The sequence below is a fragment of the Apteryx rowi genome, unplaced genomic scaffold (genome assembly GCF_003343035.1).
Source record: "Apteryx rowi isolate R43461 unplaced genomic scaffold, aptRow1 scaffold_647, whole genome shotgun sequence".
In the NCBI taxonomy this organism is placed as follows: Eukaryota; Metazoa; Chordata; class Aves; order Apterygiformes; family Apterygidae; genus Apteryx; species Apteryx rowi.
Window position 1 is genome coordinate 355,483 of NW_020450924.1, and position 17,981 is coordinate 373,463.

The window sequence follows — 17,981 nt, forward strand, 5'->3', positions numbered from 1 at the left end:
CTCCGGGAACGGCTCCGTTTGCCGCATCCGGCCGGCGTTTGCCGTGCTGCGGGCCACGCCCGCCGTCCGTCTGCTGTGGCCCTGCGAGAGCAGTGTCGCGCTGTTTCTCGTGTAAAACACCTTGCTGGGCAGCTGAAGACTGCAATTTGATCTTCCCTTGAGTCTCTCTTTGCAGGTTGCTCAATGTTAGCGCTCTCGGCCTTCAGAGCTGTCACAGGGACCAGTACCTGACAGAAGCAGCTTCGGGGGGCCTTACTGCACAATAAGGCAAACTCTGATTGTTAAAAAGACCCATTTGTAGAATACGTGTATAAGAAAAAGACCGCAAATCAAACCATATCTTCTGTTCTCTTCTAAATAGTGGACACTGATATAATTGATGTGGCAGCAACTGTGTTCAAGAGGTTGGCTGGCCATAAAGAGTTAAGAAAATAAAGGAAGTCAGATCTGTAAAGTGCAGTGGACAGTCAAGTAATTTTCCAGATCCTGACAGCAGACTATTTGTCATGAAGTCAGATGTCTCTTGACAAGGCTTGGAAAACATTAGAATGAACACAAATGTTTAAAATTGCTATGCTATTAAAATTGCTATTATAATAGTGCTCTTCAGTTTCTCTTCAGAACTCCCCGAGATAGAAGGACTTTGCTTTAAAGTGAAAAGCTGTTTTGAATCTTGCATAAAATTGGGTTGATGCCTGAGATATACTTTTGCAGGCTGATACATCATTGTGGCAAGAAGGTGCTGATGTACAAAAGCTTAATATTTACAAATCTCTTTTTCAGAGGAGGTATTAGACCAGTGATGTGGCTGATATTTTGATAGGGAAGTAAGTTAGGGCAATAAAATAAAGATGGCCTGCCCGTCTGCCTCTGGAACAAATCTTTTCGTTAACCGACAAAACAAGATTTTCAAAATCCTTCTTTTTTTCTTTTCTTTCTTTTTTTAATCTTAGTGAAAGGCTTTGCTGATATAAACCTCTTCTGTACTGGGCATGATCACTTGCAGAAACTGCTCTGTCTTCTTTACAGTAAACAAGGCTTTGTTTAATGCATTCTCAGAGCCTGTGAAATCTTGCTTGAAGTAGAAACTGAACCAGTCTCTGACAGGTGGTAAACAAAGCAAGTGAGTTAGTGCAAGGTGGTGGCATGCCAGAGCCAGTTCTGATTTATTATGAAAGTAAAGCTACCTTTTTATTCCTTGACCTTGTTTTTTATCGTGAACATTTAGAAAAGACTCACGTTTTTTTCCAGTTATAAGCATCTTGTAGGCATTAATGAAGCTATTCTCATAATATACCTGTAAAGTGGGGGGATTAATGGATTTCAAAGTGTAGGTAGAATCTGAATTATACTTACTTTTTCCAAGGTCAGAGAGGAAGTGTGCAGGCTACTCCTTACACAGAGTTGTCTTTTACTCCTTACACAGAGTGTTGTCCTTTGTGTGTAGTAGCTGTGTGTACAAAGCAGTACCTTCAGTTAGCACAACTTCTGCTTTTTGTAGTATAGCTACTGTCATTTTGGTCAACCTAAATCAAAAAATTATTCAAACTAAACTATACTTCAGAGTGGTAGAGGGAAACGGATCCTTCACTTTCTAAATCTGCGTCAGAATGGTTCATTTGGGGTAGCTGTCATCAGGAAAAATGAAAACTCTTACTTCCTATTATGGAGGGGCTGAAAAATAACTTGTCAATTTTCCATGATATTCAACTTTACAGATACTAACCTTGTAATCCTCACTGATGGGGAGGACATAAGTTCCCTTGATTTTAAATGGAAAAATAGAATTCTTTCCTGAATTGTCCACCCTGGTTTACTGCATTGACTTTTCTTAGTTGCTTCATAATTTCAGTCATGTCCATGTCAGAAAACTTGTTTTGACTTTTTCCTAATCCCTTTGGATGACGCAGGACCTTTTTATTTCTTCCTCTGTTTAACAGGGCTCAGACCATCATGAAGGCTCGTTTGAAAGGAGCCCAAACAGGTCGTAACCTCCTGAAGAAAAAATCTGATGCTTTGACACTTCGATTCAGGCAGATCCTTAAGAAAATTATTGAGGTAGGTAAATTAGAATTTTCCTGTATTTAGCTCACTCTGTTTGAAAGCTTTCTGTTATCTATCCGTTGTACATTCCCATTTTGCTAACTTCATAAGATAGGCTGGAATGTAGGACAACTTTGTGGATAACCTGTGTTTTATAAGTGAGGCTACTGAGGACAGATGAGCAGAAATATGTTTTCCTGGCTGCAATGGTACTGAAATTCTATAAGACTTAATATTCTGCATCTCTTTCCAACCAGTCCTAGACTCTGCTTTCTTTTATATCTAGAGTTCCCTACTGCATCTTCTACATTACAGGGGATTTGCTGTGACGGTGATAAATACTGTAGGAGTGGATTTAACATGTTCTGTGGTACTGTTTTTGTTGCTTGAGGGGACACTGCAGATCTGCGTTTCCTGCATGACTGGGTACACCAGGAAGTAGAGACACGAAGTTTCATCCAGATGGAATTTCTTCCTTTATGAAGAAATGCCAAGTCCTGTTTCTTGTGCTCTTTGCAGCACAAATGACAAAATCTGAGATATTCAGTAGAGCCCAGTATGGCCTGTTCTGTTCTACCATACTAGATGGGATTTGTTTATGCTGTTTTGATTGTTGCTGCTACAGATGGCCATGGTTAGCAGTAATGCTCTGTTATGGTGCTTTAGACAAGCTCTTGGCACTCTTACGTCTAGTTGCCTGTAGGCTGAGAACAGCAGTGCACTGGCTAATACACAAAGGCTCTTGCTTCTGAATAGCATATTTTTTTTAGCCACAAGGGGTTGAAATGTGTAAAAATTGGAAAACTGGAGCAGGAGGAGAGAGCAGCTTCACTAAGCTGCATACATCTGTATGCTGAACAATGACTTAAAAAGTCTTATATTAGTCAGTACAATATCAAGTAAGAGTGTTTTTCCACTGTGCCATTATATTGTTTGAATTAACCCCCACCTAGTAGGATTTTCTCTTGATAAAGATAGAAAAGTCTTTTGCAGTTCTCTGCGTTCTTACACTGAATCAGCTAAAACAGCTAAAATGTTTTTTTTTCTTGCCAGTCACCTAGGGATTATGATTTGTGGTTTGGGAGTTAGCTTGAGAAATAGGATTTTCTCTTTCTTAAATTTCATGCTATTTTCTTGATGCTTTTAATTATCCATTTTGCAGAAGGAGTAATATGCCTTATATTTGTTGCCTCCTCCTTCTTCTCCCTCTCCCCAGACTAAGTTGCTGATGGGTGAGGTGATGAGAGAAGCTGCCTTTTCACTTGCTGAGGCAAAGTTCACAGCTGGAGACTTCAGGTGAGGATTGCTGATCTTAATTGTGGGAATCCTACACATGGGAAAGAGTGATCAACAAACAGTTGATCTCTCTTTTGGAAGAAAAATAAAATTCTTAAATACTCTTTAAAAAGAGCAAAAGAAGGCAATRAACTAAGTAGGATAGGATAAACGGGATAAATAAAGGTGGGGGACATCACTGCAGGAAAAAGATGATCTGTGTGATGAAAATGTGAATCCCTTTAGAAGCTAAACAAAGCAGAAAGATTAACAGAAATTATTTTACACACAGATTACACACAAATCTTTGATTTGAGAAGATAGTTGCTTTTGCAAATTGGAATCTAACATATAGGGAAGCAAAAATATATAGCAGAATGTAGACTATTTATGTGTTTTTTTTCTTTGTTGTGGACTTATGGGCAGGATCCTAATCTCTTGTCTCACTAGGGCTAATGAGGGGAAACAAATGTTTTTTCTCCACTGGGATATTTGTGTTGGAATAAATTACAATTCTGCCTAGGGTGTTTGAGTAATTCATTTAACTGGAAATAAACTTTGTGGAATAAGGGTGGGGAAGTGTTAATGATTCAGCTTATAGTACCAGTTAATGGGGAAGAACCAAGTGATCAGAAACAGTAGTGATCTGTGTGCTGCTGCAGGTGCACAGCATCCGTAAAAGACTTTTTGCCATTTAATTTCGACATGGTGCCCTTTGTTTTCTGTCTTAACCAGCTGTACTGCTGAGCTATAAACAATAGTCAGATTCCACCCTGTAAGTAAACTTAGTTTCAGTAGAAGAGTTGGCTACAGTGACCTGTTCTAGGAAGACATTAAGACACTCTAGAATCCTTCAAGATGAATTGTTGTGGAAACTTAAGTTTGTTATTTTGATAGAGTTAGTGGATAAACAAACTCATTACTGTTCTGAAAGAACAACTACCTATGAACTCATAAAAATGAACTGAATGTTACGACTTCAGTTTGCATTTTAACCTTGAAATTCCTTTGCTTTTAGTGGGAGGAGGGTCTTACGGGTTTATTAGACTTAGTGTTATTAAAATATTTTGAAGTAATTTGTCAGATAACTGGCTAGTTTTCAGATCTGCTTTGTATACTTGGTCAAAGATGTTTCTAAAATAACACTTCACAGACTCTGCTTCTTTTACATTTCCAAACATTGTTGGAAACCCGTTTGTTTCAAAGGTTCAGTGTTAGCTTTGAAGTCTGCGCTCAGAAAACTGAGCTGAAAACTATCTATCTCCAAATCTTTACAGCAATTAGATAACTACTTCCCTTTGTATATAATGAATTAATGAACCACTCCATCCTTCCTGATTAAGATAAACATTTTCTTCCTTACAGTACCACTGTGATCCAAAATGTGAACAAAGCTCAAGTCAAGATCAGAGCTAAAAAAGACAACGTAGCAGGTGACTTTTCCAGACTATGGGTGTTTCAACTCTTGAGGGATGTGGGGTAGGAGACTCTGAAATATGCAGTAGTATTTCCAAAGATTGTCTCCTCTTCTTTATTTCTCTAACTCATCTAATGGTAGGAACACTTGTAATCTACTAAGATTTTTACATACAGCAGATGAATTTTTATATTTAGTCACTTATTTCATTTTATGAGAGGCATGTAAGCTGCAGTCCAATTTCTAGATCATCAAACAAAGCATAATTTCTATTGTGCTTTTTTTCCTCCTTGGGCACTAAAAACAGGTCAGGAAATCAGGAAATTAAATAGCAAGAATTGTCTATTAAGAAATCAAGAAAGATAAATTAAAATCAAATGCTCAAAGCATTCTTTAAGCATAGGGAAAACATTGCTGAACAGAAGCATAGTAAAACTGAATATACTTCCTTGAATTTTTTATGTGCCTATATCTAAGTGAGATGTAAAGTAATACAATTCTGAAGTTCCATATAAAAATGGCAAACCAGCATGACTTAATCTTTCCAAACTATATGTCAAGATTTTGAAAACAAAGCTTCCAAGCTCATGTAATTCATTAGAAGCAAATGGGGGAAAAGTGAGTTGTACTTAATAAATTAATAACACTTTGTCTCTTGCACGTGTTCTTGTTTGCCTTTGCTAGGTGTAACCTTGCCAGTTTTTGAGCATTACCAGGAAGGAGGGGACAGTAAGTACAAAAAGAATATTTTGTAACTTACGGGTACTTATAGCTGTTCTGTGCTAATGGAAAAATATTGTCATGCCTTGCTGATAAGTCAGTTTACCGTATAGGCATAGTGGTATATATTTCCTCTACGATGCTTTACCATGCTCCTGTGACATGGAGGAGTTGTTATTAGGGGCTACAGTGGATTTTAACTCCCTAAATCAGTGTGTTTTTCAGACTAGAGGAAGATTGGTCTTGATGACCAATTTTTAAGGTTAAGGTAAGGAGGTTTTTAAGACTGGCAGATCTTATTGTGGACATGCAAAACAATGACTTTTTACATAAACTACTATATAGATTTGTTAATGGGCAGAGACTTTACCTTGTCAGTTCCTGAGCCATCTTGTATCCCTGTAGTTTGTAAAATACTAATTTTTCTCTGGTAAGGAAACACCATAATGGCATTAGCAACAGATACTATTTGATGATTTTTTTTTTTCAGGTTATGAGCTGACTGGCTTGGCCAGGGGTGGAGAACAGCTGGCTAAGCTGAAGAGGAACTATGCCAAAGCTGTGGAGCTGCTTGTAGAACTGGCCTCCTTACAGGTTGATGGGAGGAAAAAAAAATGCGGGGGAGAGGGAAGTGGATCTCTGGTTTCTCACAGTTCATAAATGAAAGTAAAGTAGTCTCAGTGATTGTAGCCTAATGCTTTCAGCTATACTATAATCCTTTAGTTCATCACAGTACAAAGTTGCAGACCTTTTTCAGTCATAAAACTCATTATACTACAGCTTCACTGATTTCATTAGTCAAGAATGCAAAGAAGAAACTTTCTTTGGGGAATTAGTATTTGGTATAGTAGACTTGTAACTGCTATTGTGCAGCATTCAGATGTAATCTGTTAATAGTAAGAGTACTGACATTAGTGGAAACAATTCTGCTGCCATCAAGAATTTTGCCCGTTTTGTTTGTAGGATCAATGAAAATGCTGAGTTTGTTTTGTTATGTATTAATTATTGAATATCCTTTCATCAGACATCCTTTGTTACTTTGGATGAAGCCATTAAAATAACAAACAGACGTGTGAATGCAATTGAACATGGTGAGTATTTTCTCTGTTGGGATGCATGGTATTTTTGAATCTCCTTACAAGGAGATGGAGAGCAGAGTCCTGGAAGCTGCTCTTCTTTTGACTGCTTTCCTGTTATAAAAGTCCAGTAGAACTGTGGCTGGAGTACACAGAGATAAATGAGTATGCAAACATGAGAAAGGACTTAGGAAGTTGCACTGAGAATCTGTAAAGACTTCAAAAATGCATCTGGAGTGTCTGCCAGTCATCTTTGACTTATCGCGTCAAGTCTGTTGACTAGAAACAAAAGGGAGGGATGTTGTTATGTGTTAAGATGTTCTAATAGCTGTTTTTGTAGTATTTTCTAGCATTACAGCTTTTGAAACTGGACTAGTGGTGTCCAGCCTAGAGGTGGTGACTTTTTTGTTTTTGGATGGGATGGTAGAGTAGGCATCTAAAGAGCAATCTTGGTTAAATTCAGGTTCAGGTTATAGGAAACAGAGCGATCCTGATGTACTTTGGTATTTATCTTTGATCTGAATTCCTTATCCTTCATGCTCCTGTTTGTAAATTCATCTCTTGCAATTTCTTAAGTACTACCCATGCACAATACTGCTGTGATTCCTTTTGCTGTAGTAATCAGGGATCAGTAATCATGCCTTGATTACTTCAAAGTTTTTTTTAAGTTGTTGACAGCTGGAATTTAATCATCTTTGCATGTACACAATAGTTTATTTTAATAAATGATTCTAAATTGCCCTCTTCAATACTGTTTTCTGTAGATTTATTCCTTTGAACTTGCAGGCTTTTTCTGTGGTTATCACTCAGCAAATTTCACTGCAGAAAAGGCTTCCTCTGCATCCTTTCAGACAACTTTGGCAGTGTTGATAACAGCTTTGCCCTTTGAAAAGGTGGTTTCTGGCACATAGCCTTCAGAATTGCCCAGCTCTTGTGCTAGAACTTTGTTTCATGTCTTACCTCTTCCCTTGTGATGGTATATTTGAATATTTTCTTCATCACAGCTGGATGTGAGAGCTTTCTCAAACTAATTAGATCAGAATGCGGTGGGTAAAGTGCTATATATTAAGCAGAAGTTTCTGACAATGTGATGGAAGAATGTAGTTTTCATTCAAATCCAGCCCACCTGTTGTGGCTTTTTAAAAAAACAAAAACCAAAAAATAAAACTTTAAATAAATAACTGTGCCTGCACTGCATTAAACAATTTATCAACTAATATAACAGCAGTCCAACAATTTCCTTGTTTATATATATATTTTTTAGTGATTATTCCCAGGATTGAGCGTACTCTTTCTTACATCATCACAGAACTGGATGAAAGAGAACGAGAGGAATTCTACAGGTAAGTATCTAAAACAAGACAAGGCTGGTCTCTTTTCCTCAAGTAGACTAAACTCCTCAGAATGCAGTTAAGAGAGCTATTCACCAAATCTGTCAGTGAACACTTAAAAATGATCTGGTTCTTGCTGCACATTGAATTCCCAGAGCTGGGCAATTGGAGAGCTGCAATTACTTGTCTCAAAGTTATTAACAGATCCCTTCCACTTGATTGTGCCTTGTAGTCTTTATCATGCATCCAGAGGATGGAATACAGTACATGAAGGGGCTCTGCTTTAAGGACACTTCTTCCATGGATATCTGTGTTTTGGGCTCCTTGAAGTGAAAATGTCAAACCTGAAATGGATTAAAGGAAAATTGTCTTCATTCAAGAAAAGCAGAGTAGTGTAATGCAGTGTTTAGGGAGGGTAAGAGTGTAATTTAGAGTTTGGATGAAAAAATGAGTTAATCTGCAAGGAAGATGATTTTTTTTTTCCCCAGGGTCAGCAGCTAGGCATAGGAGCCTTTTGCCATTTGTTACAGGATCTTCATTTCCTGGGAACTGCTTCAGGCAGCTTTATCATGTCCAAGTTGTATTGCATCTTTGCTGCTAACCTGTTTTACATCATATTGTTTTCACTGATAAATCACATGTTGTTCACAGATTAAAGAAGATACAGGAAAAGAAAAAAGTATTGAAAGAAAAATCTGAGAAAGAACGGGAGCTGCGGAGAGCAGCTGGTGGGGAACGTGAACCTGCCAACCTCTTAGCAGAAGAGAAGGATGAAGACCTTCTCTTTGAGTAACCCTGCACAAGTGTTCTATGTGGGAGTGGGGGACCCAGAAGACAATGTCCAATTGCAATATAACTCTGGACATGTTGCCTCAGTGATATTTATGTGGCTTCGCAGTTGTTGTATAAATCTGAGTTGACTGGATTGTGGATTTCTCCAGGGAGATTAGAAATCTGTGAATTTGACTGCAGGTGCTTTACTATCAAGAGAGCCTTTTATTGGTTTTAGTAGAGACTATCAAGAGCCTTTTTGTGTTCCTCCGGTTTCCTTACTCAGTAGGAATGAGTGTCCACACTTGTTCCTTTTGCAGTATGACTCTAATCAGATTCCTTTCTAATTCTTCCCATTTCTACCGTAACAGTAGAAACTGTTATTTGGGGAGGGAGACGCACACAAAGTTTTTGCTGTTGAACTATTCATGTTAAAGTTACTTAAAGCAGGTATTGGCACAGTTTGAAGTCAAATGTGAGTATAGAGCACTATGTTTTCTAACCCATTGATGAAATCCACAGTCTTATATGATTTATGTTGCACGATTGTTACCATTGGCCTAAAACGCCTATGATTTTAATTAGAGGTTCTGCCAACTTGTGTACTGCCTGTGCTAGAAACAAGTAAAAGTTTCAAGTGTTAAGYGTCTGGTGTCTGGACCAAGTTGCTAGAGGATGATGGTCTTAAATGCTTGGAAACTGTAGTGTTCATTTCACTGCTGCTTCCCCTGCCCCCAGCTTAGAACCTGCACTGGGCATCCCTTTACAGGCTGTATCTGCATTCACTTAAACTTTACCTTGTTAGATAAGAAACCAAGTGACTCTTTTCTGCCACATATGAACCTCTGCTGAGCTTCCCCATTGTATGTTGCTAAAATTGTCATTGCAACAAGTAGGCAGGCAAGCAGAGCAGGGTTAAACTTCTAGTCCATTCTCGCTGTGGTTCTTCATGTCCTGGGCTGATTAGGGGAGTCTAGGACAGGAGCTGAGGAAACTAATTTCTGCAACACATTTCATAAAGTCTTTTTTATAATTGCATGAGGCATTTCTTTTCTCCTTTGACACTGAAAGCAGCACAACTGAATACTAAATCCAAACCTGCTTGTAGGATTACAGGTCCAGCTTGGAAAAGGGAGCCTCCTGCTTTTGATTTGTGTTGACCTCCCATCTAACCTTATTATTTTCTAGCCTGCGTATGTTCCTACCAGAGACTTTCCTCAACAGCAACAAGATTTAAGGGGGGGGGACGGGACGGGACTGCTTTGCCTTCCCCTAAAACCCTCCTTCAACCAAGAGAAGTGAGGGAAGGGATGTATTTACAAATCCTTGTCCTCGTAATGGAAAAAAAGGATCCTTATCTAACTACTGGAACAGACACGTACTGCCACAAAGGAACTTTATAAGGGAAATTCTTTTTTTTCAACTACTGGTCTTCAGCAGAGTCATTCTGAAGAAGTACTTTCTGGTTGTACTCTGCTGAAACGACTGTTTTGTCAACCCAGGGAAGATTCTGCTTTTAGTTGCTGGAGAAAGATGTGCTAGTAATAGGTTAAAGTTGTGCTAAGAGAACCATCAGGCCTGAGGCGGAACAGCTCCTATGAATTTTGACTTTCAGTGTAAGCTTAGCATAGAGAAGGTTGTATCTGTTGAACAGTTGTTTTTTGCAACTTGTTGGACTAAAAGCTATGTAACAGTATCCTTCCTCCCTCTTCTACAGGTAGCAATTTATCATATGGCAGTTAACTATCTTAGATGGTGCAGAACTCAACTGAAGATGGTTTTAGAATGGAATAAAGTACAAATGGATCCCAGGTCAACAAACAGAGAATTTTAGAAGTCTATTCCAAAACTCACTGTGTTCTGGAGCATTGAAATTCTGACAGATGATCTTCTATGGCTTTTGCCAAACAAGATGACAGGCATGTCCATCTGAAAATGGATCACATCAGGGCAGGTGATTTACAGCTAGAACCCAGAAAATGTCACTGATAAAGTCCTGGAGTTTAGAGAGAAGGGAAGGAGACTGATTTCAAAAAGAAATAAAAATAGGGATTAAACTAAATTTAAAAAATTAAGCAGCAACTCTTAAGAAAATTACAGGAAGACAACAGTTGAGAGAAAGCGCAAGTTTGAGGAATACGTTCTGTGCCTTTCTGACACCATACATCCAGTGGGAAAGGTATAGAGAATATCCCCTAGGGTACTGATGGGTCAAAGTCTCAGAGCATCTTTCACACATTCAGAAACACAGTAGGAAGAAGACTCCAAGAGCCACTACAAGAAATAAAATTGTACAGTGATTTATTTTAAATCTAGAAATATTTTACATTTTTACATTAGTGTGCAGTTCATGATGTCTCAAAAATACAGAGTGCAGGTACATGTATAAAAGTACAATGTGGGGCTAACCACAGGTCTCAAAGTTACCTTAATTATTTAAGGCATTAAACCCCCAGTTATACTTTAAAAAGCCACATATAATTACATTCAAAAATTCTTTTATGCAATTCAGCTAACAAGTTTATTTTTAATTAAATCTAAACTGGTAAAAATACCGATACCCTCCTTTCAGTCTGGTACAGCTCACTACAAAGCCTGTGATAATGTTGAAGTGTTTCAGTAGTGAAGATTGCATATGCTCTTTTACTCAAAGGGAATTAACACACATTCTTCGTTTAAAAAAAAAAAAAAAAAAGGCAGAACAATTTCTTATACAAGGTAGTTCCAGGTGCAAGCTCGTGGCAGATGGACAGCCTGGTACATTTCTCAGTGCTGCTCAAGCCTTTCAGCTGAAGACAAAACTACATTGGCTATAAACTATCATAGCACCTCCCTATATGGATGTCAGTGTATACTGTGTGTCTCGTAACTAAGAGTAGAGCTGAACTTAATGCAACATTCTTTAAGTCTACATTCAAAAGCTTATTTGTATAACAACTTCAGTACACCACTTCAGAAAAACTTGGGGAGATAAAAATTAGTCAAATACAATAATGGCATGATTTAATGTGACTGACACTGCATATAAACATTGAATATATAAGGGGATAGAGCAACTATCTTACACTGATTGTGACTGCAAGAATTTGGGCAGTACCTACCTAGCTGAGCTAGGTCACCCTTATCACATTTTACTGCTTTCCAACTTTTTGTCCAACTATGAAACAGTCAATAACAAAGTCTAAAACATCTACAGTTATCATCTTTCTAAAAAAAGAGGGGAGGGGGGTCAGAACTGATGTCCTGTCATCTATGAAACACCAACTATTCAATATAACTGAATGTTGCAGCTGTCATAACAAAGTCAGGATTAAAGTAAACATGCCTGCAATGTGAGGCAAAAAGCCATTATTTTGAGTCTCTAGCCCTTAGGCCAACAGATGGAACATTATTAAATTATTTCTAACACTGAAATGAACTGAAGAGGATAAAAGTTTCCAACCCTTTTCCTTTCTGAAGAGTCACTACCTAGCCTCACTAATTGCTTAATTTTTTTTAGCCCTAAAAACAATTAAACCAGCAAATAATTTTGCTATAACAAGACTGGAATGCACTCTAGACTTTCATTTTTCAATGCAGCACATTAGTTCAGTAAGTAGGAAAGTGATCTGACACAACTTCTTTATATTTGCTGTATACTGTGTTCTCAACAATGGGTACGAATTTGTTCCATCAAAACTTGAAGAAAGAATATATGCAAGATAGTATGGAAAAAATCAACTACCTTTTTATCCATCAGCATTAGACAGGAGTGAACTACACATAGACATAACTCCAGTGTTTTACCTGTAGGTCAAGGAAATGCTATGGCTAAAATTAAGAGAAACATTCACATTCAAGGTTCTTCATGCTACCCATTAGCAAACCAGCCAAGATAATACTATTCAGTTAGCTTCAGCAATAGACCAGCCCTACTGCAGGTGCAGAGCTTTAGTAGTTAAACCTTCACAGCTCAGGTAATTATTTGAGGATGCAGAGATGCTGTGATCTGCTTCGCAGAACATGCTAGGATACAGACAGACCTTGCCTTCTGTTTACTTGTTTCAAGTTTTTTTGTTTAACAATTCCAAATATTCCCCTTTCTTGTGACTTCTCTATTAGTTGCCAGTGTTTTACGCATACTTTTACTGCAGTACTGAGCAAATGCAGGACAATACATTGCTGGTGAATTAAAATACTAGTTTACAATACAGTAGCTACATTCAGCTATTTTAATTCCAGTTAGCTATCCATTAGAGCAACTGCCACAAGACGAACCATTTCCAGAGGACCATTCCCACCCCCACTGTCTTCCCATATTCAGCACATCATTCTGTTTTAGTCAGTATCCTTTGTTATAAAACATGAGAAAATTTGTTGATTTGTAATCAGCATGTTTTATAACTATGTATTTTTCATAAAAATATAACCTTTGCCTTTCTAAATACCTCTACAGACCTGTGGAGAACAGTGGCTCCAATCAGTCAACAAGTTTTAATGAAAATTCCATAAAAATATCACATCTAAAGATCAATATAATATTCATCTTTGATTGGACCTAAAATTAATGTGCAGTCATATCTGACTTACAAAGTCTGACTAAAAAAACCCAAGGATTGAAATATTTACATTATACATATTTTCCAATTACAGTGCTATTAGAAAGTGGAATGTCTTTTAGAATTAAAAAATAAACTCAAGCCTCACAGGGCAGCTCCAGACCAGAGTGGCATCTTCATTTTGTGTATTTTTAAAACAGGAAAGATCTCATTAACATTTCATGTGTAGATTATTTCTCTGCCCAATGATCTGTAAAATTATGCTCCTGAATTACCATCATGTCCCACAAAGTCATTAAGTGTTAAATAACATTAATATTTATAACTATGTGACAGCGTGGACTATATATATACACACACACACATTCGTGCACGTACTTAAAATCTTTAATTTTGTAAGGGTGATTCTAGGTTAAAAATAGGGTGTATTTATGTATAAATGTAGTTGCTAGAAAAATCTATCTAAAGCTTTAGAATTTAGTACTGACTTAAGTGTCTGTTTTTAGACTGTAGAGGAGGAAAACTTGGACAATCTTTAAATTAGTTAAATCAGCTCGCAAGCTGATTAGTGGATTTTTTTTTAGTAATACACAATTTCACTGGCAAAGTATATAGCCACCAAGGTCTAGAGCATACACTCCCATCTATTATTAGAACTGGGCAGTCCTACACACAATCTCCTTTGAAAGATTGCTAGATAGAAGTCTATTTGTCCCTTGGAATTGTTCTTTCATCGTAGCCAGGTAGAGGGCACCCACTGGGGTTCTGTGTCAAGTTTGTTTATTAACCGAAGTAACTCTTGATACGCCTTATCGAGATCAGAATTCACAACTGCTGTATCAAAGTAGTGACCATTGTTCTGTTCCATCTCCCTCGTCTTCTCTATGATTTCTCTCAGTTCTTCTGGCTAAAATCAAAAACAGATTTATTGTATGTATGTAAGCCTTCTCCCATAGCAATGGAGTAGAGAAAGGTAACACCTCTACTCGGGTCTTTTACACAAATTTTCATGGTATCAGTTTTGGCTACTGAAAAATTTCTGAGAACATTTAACCACGATACACATTTGAAAGCCAGGGACATTCAAGACACTTCTACATTTTGGCATCATCACCAATCACTTCTGATTGGCCACAACTGACAACCCAGTAAATAACTGTCCCAGATGGAAGTGAATGGGGAAGATACATTGCTACTTATTCTATAACATGCATCTTATTGAGGATCTTCAATCATGTTTTTCAAAAATAAGTTATATTGCTAAGGCCCCTATCTTTCCAAAGGGGCTGAAGATGTCAGAAATGGCATGGGAGAAAGTTTGAATGGTGTGGAACAGACAACATGCCTCTGCCAGCACAGCCAAAGGCAACAGCTATCATTAAAATATTTTTACCCCCAAAAGCATATAGGAAAAATAACCAAAGCCAAACAATGAGAACCACAGTGAAAAATAACAGTGGAGTCAATAGAATCACTATAGCATCAGGCAAATAACACTGCAGAAAAATGGAAAAAAAAATTATAAGCTGGAAGGGAAAATGTCAGAAGCAGGAATATTGCCCATGTGGATAAAAGATGCTAAGGAAGAAGTAGACCTCGATGATTTTACTTTAGTGTTTTGATTATTACACTTGGATTCTAAAAGCATGTTTCATTTTATCTTCCTCAGCTTATCTTACTGCTCAGTTACATAAAGTAATTTTGGGGTATGATGTTTGAGACAATGGTGGCAAAGTGCTCCCACTGTTGTAGATACAGCTCCTTTAAAAAACTGAAGATCAACATCTTTTGTTAGCCTAGCAGTACATGCTTTGTATTCTATAAGCAAATAAGGGCCTTTTCTGAGCTTTCAGACACCCTGGTTTAATTTCTGGGTTTCAATTCCATCCTACAGAACTAAATTTCATTTAACTAAATCTGAACTAGACAAACAGATATTGACACTATTCACGTTCATGCATGAAGAGTGATCCTACAGGATCAAACATTAGGATAACTTTATCTGAACAGTTTAGTTTTAGAATACATTTTTAAGAAAGTATTTTCAAGGGCAGATAGGCCCTCAAAAGGGAAGGAAAAAAAAAATCATTTGCTTCCCAGAATTACTCTCATGTTTACTTGAAAATAATGAAGTTGGTTTTTCCAGAGTTTTGAAATAAAGGGTCATATTTTTGTGCCCAAATGCAGGAACCACAACTGATTCTGCAACTAGAAAGAGACACTGTGCCCCAGGATTACTGAATTAGCAGTTGTCCATGTCCCATACACCACACACATTCAGGTAGGCAAAAGCACCCTAAGCCCTTCCCTTAGTATGGTCTGCCCATTAATCTGGGAAGAACATATCTCTAAATCATAGCACTTCCTGTATAGTGCAAGTACCTTTAACATTTCATAATTCCAAAAGAACAGTATACAAATATGTTCACTGAGAGCAGTCTAGAACTGTCAACAAAAATTAGAATGGTTTCAGAAGAAATGTTAGATGTGTTACCTTTGGATTTTTCCCTTCTTTGGCCAATAAAGCACGTAATCTTTCTTGTGAAGGTGGTGCAATGAATACAATATATGGCTTCAAGTCTGAATTGCGTAGCGTCTTCAGGGACTACAGAAAAATAGAGAACAGTAACTGTAGAACAGTTAACAAAGGTTCCACCCATGAAATGGATGTTTAATGATGCATTGTTCAAATAGTATAATTGATAATATACTCCTTAAAAGACTACTAAATTAATTACAATTGTACAGTATATTAACTGCAGTATTATTAACTGTAATTGTACCAACACCTCCACTCAGATTTCAGTCACCATTTCCTATCAAATTGGTATTCCAACATCTTTCGGTCAAGAACATTCTTCATAATTTAACTGAGACTGAGGGAATGTATCTTTTGGTATCCAAAAGCAAAAAAAAGTCTCCTAAATTAAAATATGTTTCCTAATAATAGTATATCAGCTTTTATTGAAAGAAGAGTTTACATACTATCAAAAATTCCAATTTAATTTTCAGTTTTGAAGATTAAAATACAACAGATGCACTAAATGCTTATATATCATCTTCAAAAAGGTTAAATAGGTATATTTCCTATCTTTTGTTATACCTTGTTAAAGGGAACTAGATTGTAATTTGTTTTTTCCAAAACCTTCCTTCTTTGTGTCTCAGGACAAATTACGTCTCCAACTTAAATTTTACAGATACGAATTAGATCAAATCTATTTTCAAAGTRCTATGAATTTTCAACCTATTTGTTTTCATTATGTGCTTTGTGAACCCATGAGCTAGGCTACTGAAACATCATACAGCCCTAACTGGTGACGGCTAATTCTAGCTTCAATATTACTACACTTTACTGATGCATCTTAGTTTTAGGACTTCTCTTGCAGCAGTTACAACAGCAGCAGATCTCAGGCTGTGTTCTACGACTAGGCCTACTATGTTTGGCTAAATTTTTTAAGTTGAACTCTATATGCATAGTTTGTCCCTTCTTTCTCCACAGCATAAGGGTCTCTCAGGTAAAGAGCTGTTCAGTATTATTGATATGATGAACTGTAATCCTGCCTGTTAGGGAACTGCATAATCACATTTCCAAAATGCAGTTTCCACATGTAGTCCCAAACAACTTCACCTCCATCTGCAAAACCTCAGAGCTCGCAAAGTAATTAGAACAGTGAGACACAAAAAAGCATGTTTTAGTTAAATTTTCAACTCAAATACTTAAAGCTAGTGAAAACTAGGGGCATGGAGACCAAGGCCCTGTCTACCTTTAGCATAGATACAGAAGATGTTATGAATACAACATTCCTTGTCTGAAAATATACAGAACACACTAAATAGTTGAACACTACTGAATGAAAATTTAGAATGAACATGGAAATGAATTTTGAACACATGCTTTTTACATAAACCAAATATAGCTCTTTAGATTTTCACAGTAGCTGCTAGAATAAAAACACAATAGGCAACAGCTTCTGCCATACCTGAGTATGAAGATTTAAAAGGCATATCTTGCCAGAGTTGATTACTTGCCGCACAGAGTCTATGCTAGTACCATAGAGATTCTTCTCAAACTCTCCATATTCAATAAACTTCCCTGCAGCTATGTCATTCTCAAATGCCTGTCGGGAAATGAAATGGTAATCCCTCCCAGCTACTTCATTCTCTCGCCTGCTCCGAGTTGTATCTATAAAACAAGAGCAACCAAAAAGAAATCAAGACAGTGATATACCTGTAGAATTTCAAGTGGCTTAGGAGAGATGCTGCTAATAAAGCAAAAAAGGCATCTGAAATATCCAGTAAGAAATGTAGGTATTATTTTCAACAAAAAATATCCCTGAACAGATTAGTCTGCCAAATACCAAACCTACATGTAGAGTTTTTTTTTTTTTTTAAATTAGTCTAGAAATATTTAATCAACTAGAAAAGGAACACAGTTTCACCTGTGCAGCTGCATTCTGGATGGGAAAAAAGTGTTAGCCATTTATAACATGTTAAGTTGTTTGTAAGCCTAATTTACAGTATAGTAGACATTAAATATATAGCAGTCAATGAAAATTTAAGAAGTTTGGAAAGGCACTAAATCACCAAAATTGAAATTTGTGCAGGATAGTCATGTTAAAGATTCTGACAGATGTGCCAGTTTCTTTTTCAAACTGCTCTAACACACTCCAACTTTATCCAAGCTGAAATATATGCTTATCTTAATGCCTCTATAACACTATGTTAGGACACTGGATTTGCATTGATTTACCAAAGCTACTTTTTGCTACACAAGACTTGACTTGTTCTTTATCCAAGAGTTGACAATATC

At 37.1% G+C, this 17,981-nt stretch overlaps 2 protein-coding genes across 5 annotated transcripts in view; one reads left to right on the top strand and one right to left on the bottom strand.

Annotated features, from left to right (window-relative positions):
• The first annotated feature begins 181 nt into the window (after nucleotides 1-181).
• ATP6V1D (ATPase H+ transporting V1 subunit D) lies at nucleotides 182-9,278 on the top strand. 3 transcript variants are annotated; one of them, XM_026084574.1, is made up of 9 exons: nucleotides 182-267; nucleotides 1,941-2,058; nucleotides 3,260-3,339; nucleotides 4,684-4,751; nucleotides 5,420-5,464; nucleotides 5,946-6,082; nucleotides 6,480-6,546; nucleotides 7,796-7,874; nucleotides 8,514-9,278. In XM_026084574.1, exons 2-9 carry the CDS (start codon nucleotides 1,954-1,956, stop codon nucleotides 8,653-8,655), a joined length of 723 nt encoding a protein of 240 aa, XP_025940359.1. In that variant the 5' UTR covers nucleotides 182-267; nucleotides 1,941-1,953; the 3' UTR covers nucleotides 8,656-9,278. The 3 variants fall into 3 exon arrangements, with proteins under 3 accessions (XP_025940359.1, XP_025940360.1, XP_025940361.1); XM_026084575.1 differs by having other exon boundaries at nucleotides 183-267; nucleotides 5,946-6,049; XM_026084576.1 differs by lacking the exon at nucleotides 182-267 and having other exon boundaries at nucleotides 1,970-2,058; nucleotides 3,206-3,339.
• A 1,639-nt stretch (nucleotides 9,279-10,917) lies between these two features.
• Nucleotides 10,918-17,981, bottom strand: part of MPP5 (membrane palmitoylated protein 5) — a 56,256-nt gene continuing 49,192 nt past the window's right edge. For both annotated transcript variants that reach the window (XM_026084571.1, XM_026084572.1), the window contains exons 12-14: nucleotides 17,152-17,354; nucleotides 15,666-15,776; nucleotides 10,918-14,078 (exon numbers count right to left, since the gene is read on the bottom strand). In XM_026084571.1, coding sequence (XP_025940356.1) covers nucleotides 13,902-14,078; nucleotides 15,666-15,776; nucleotides 17,152-17,354 — 491 coding nt within the window. In that variant the 3' untranslated portion in view covers nucleotides 10,918-13,901. The remainder of the gene's footprint in view (nucleotides 14,079-15,665; nucleotides 15,777-17,151; nucleotides 17,355-17,981) is intronic.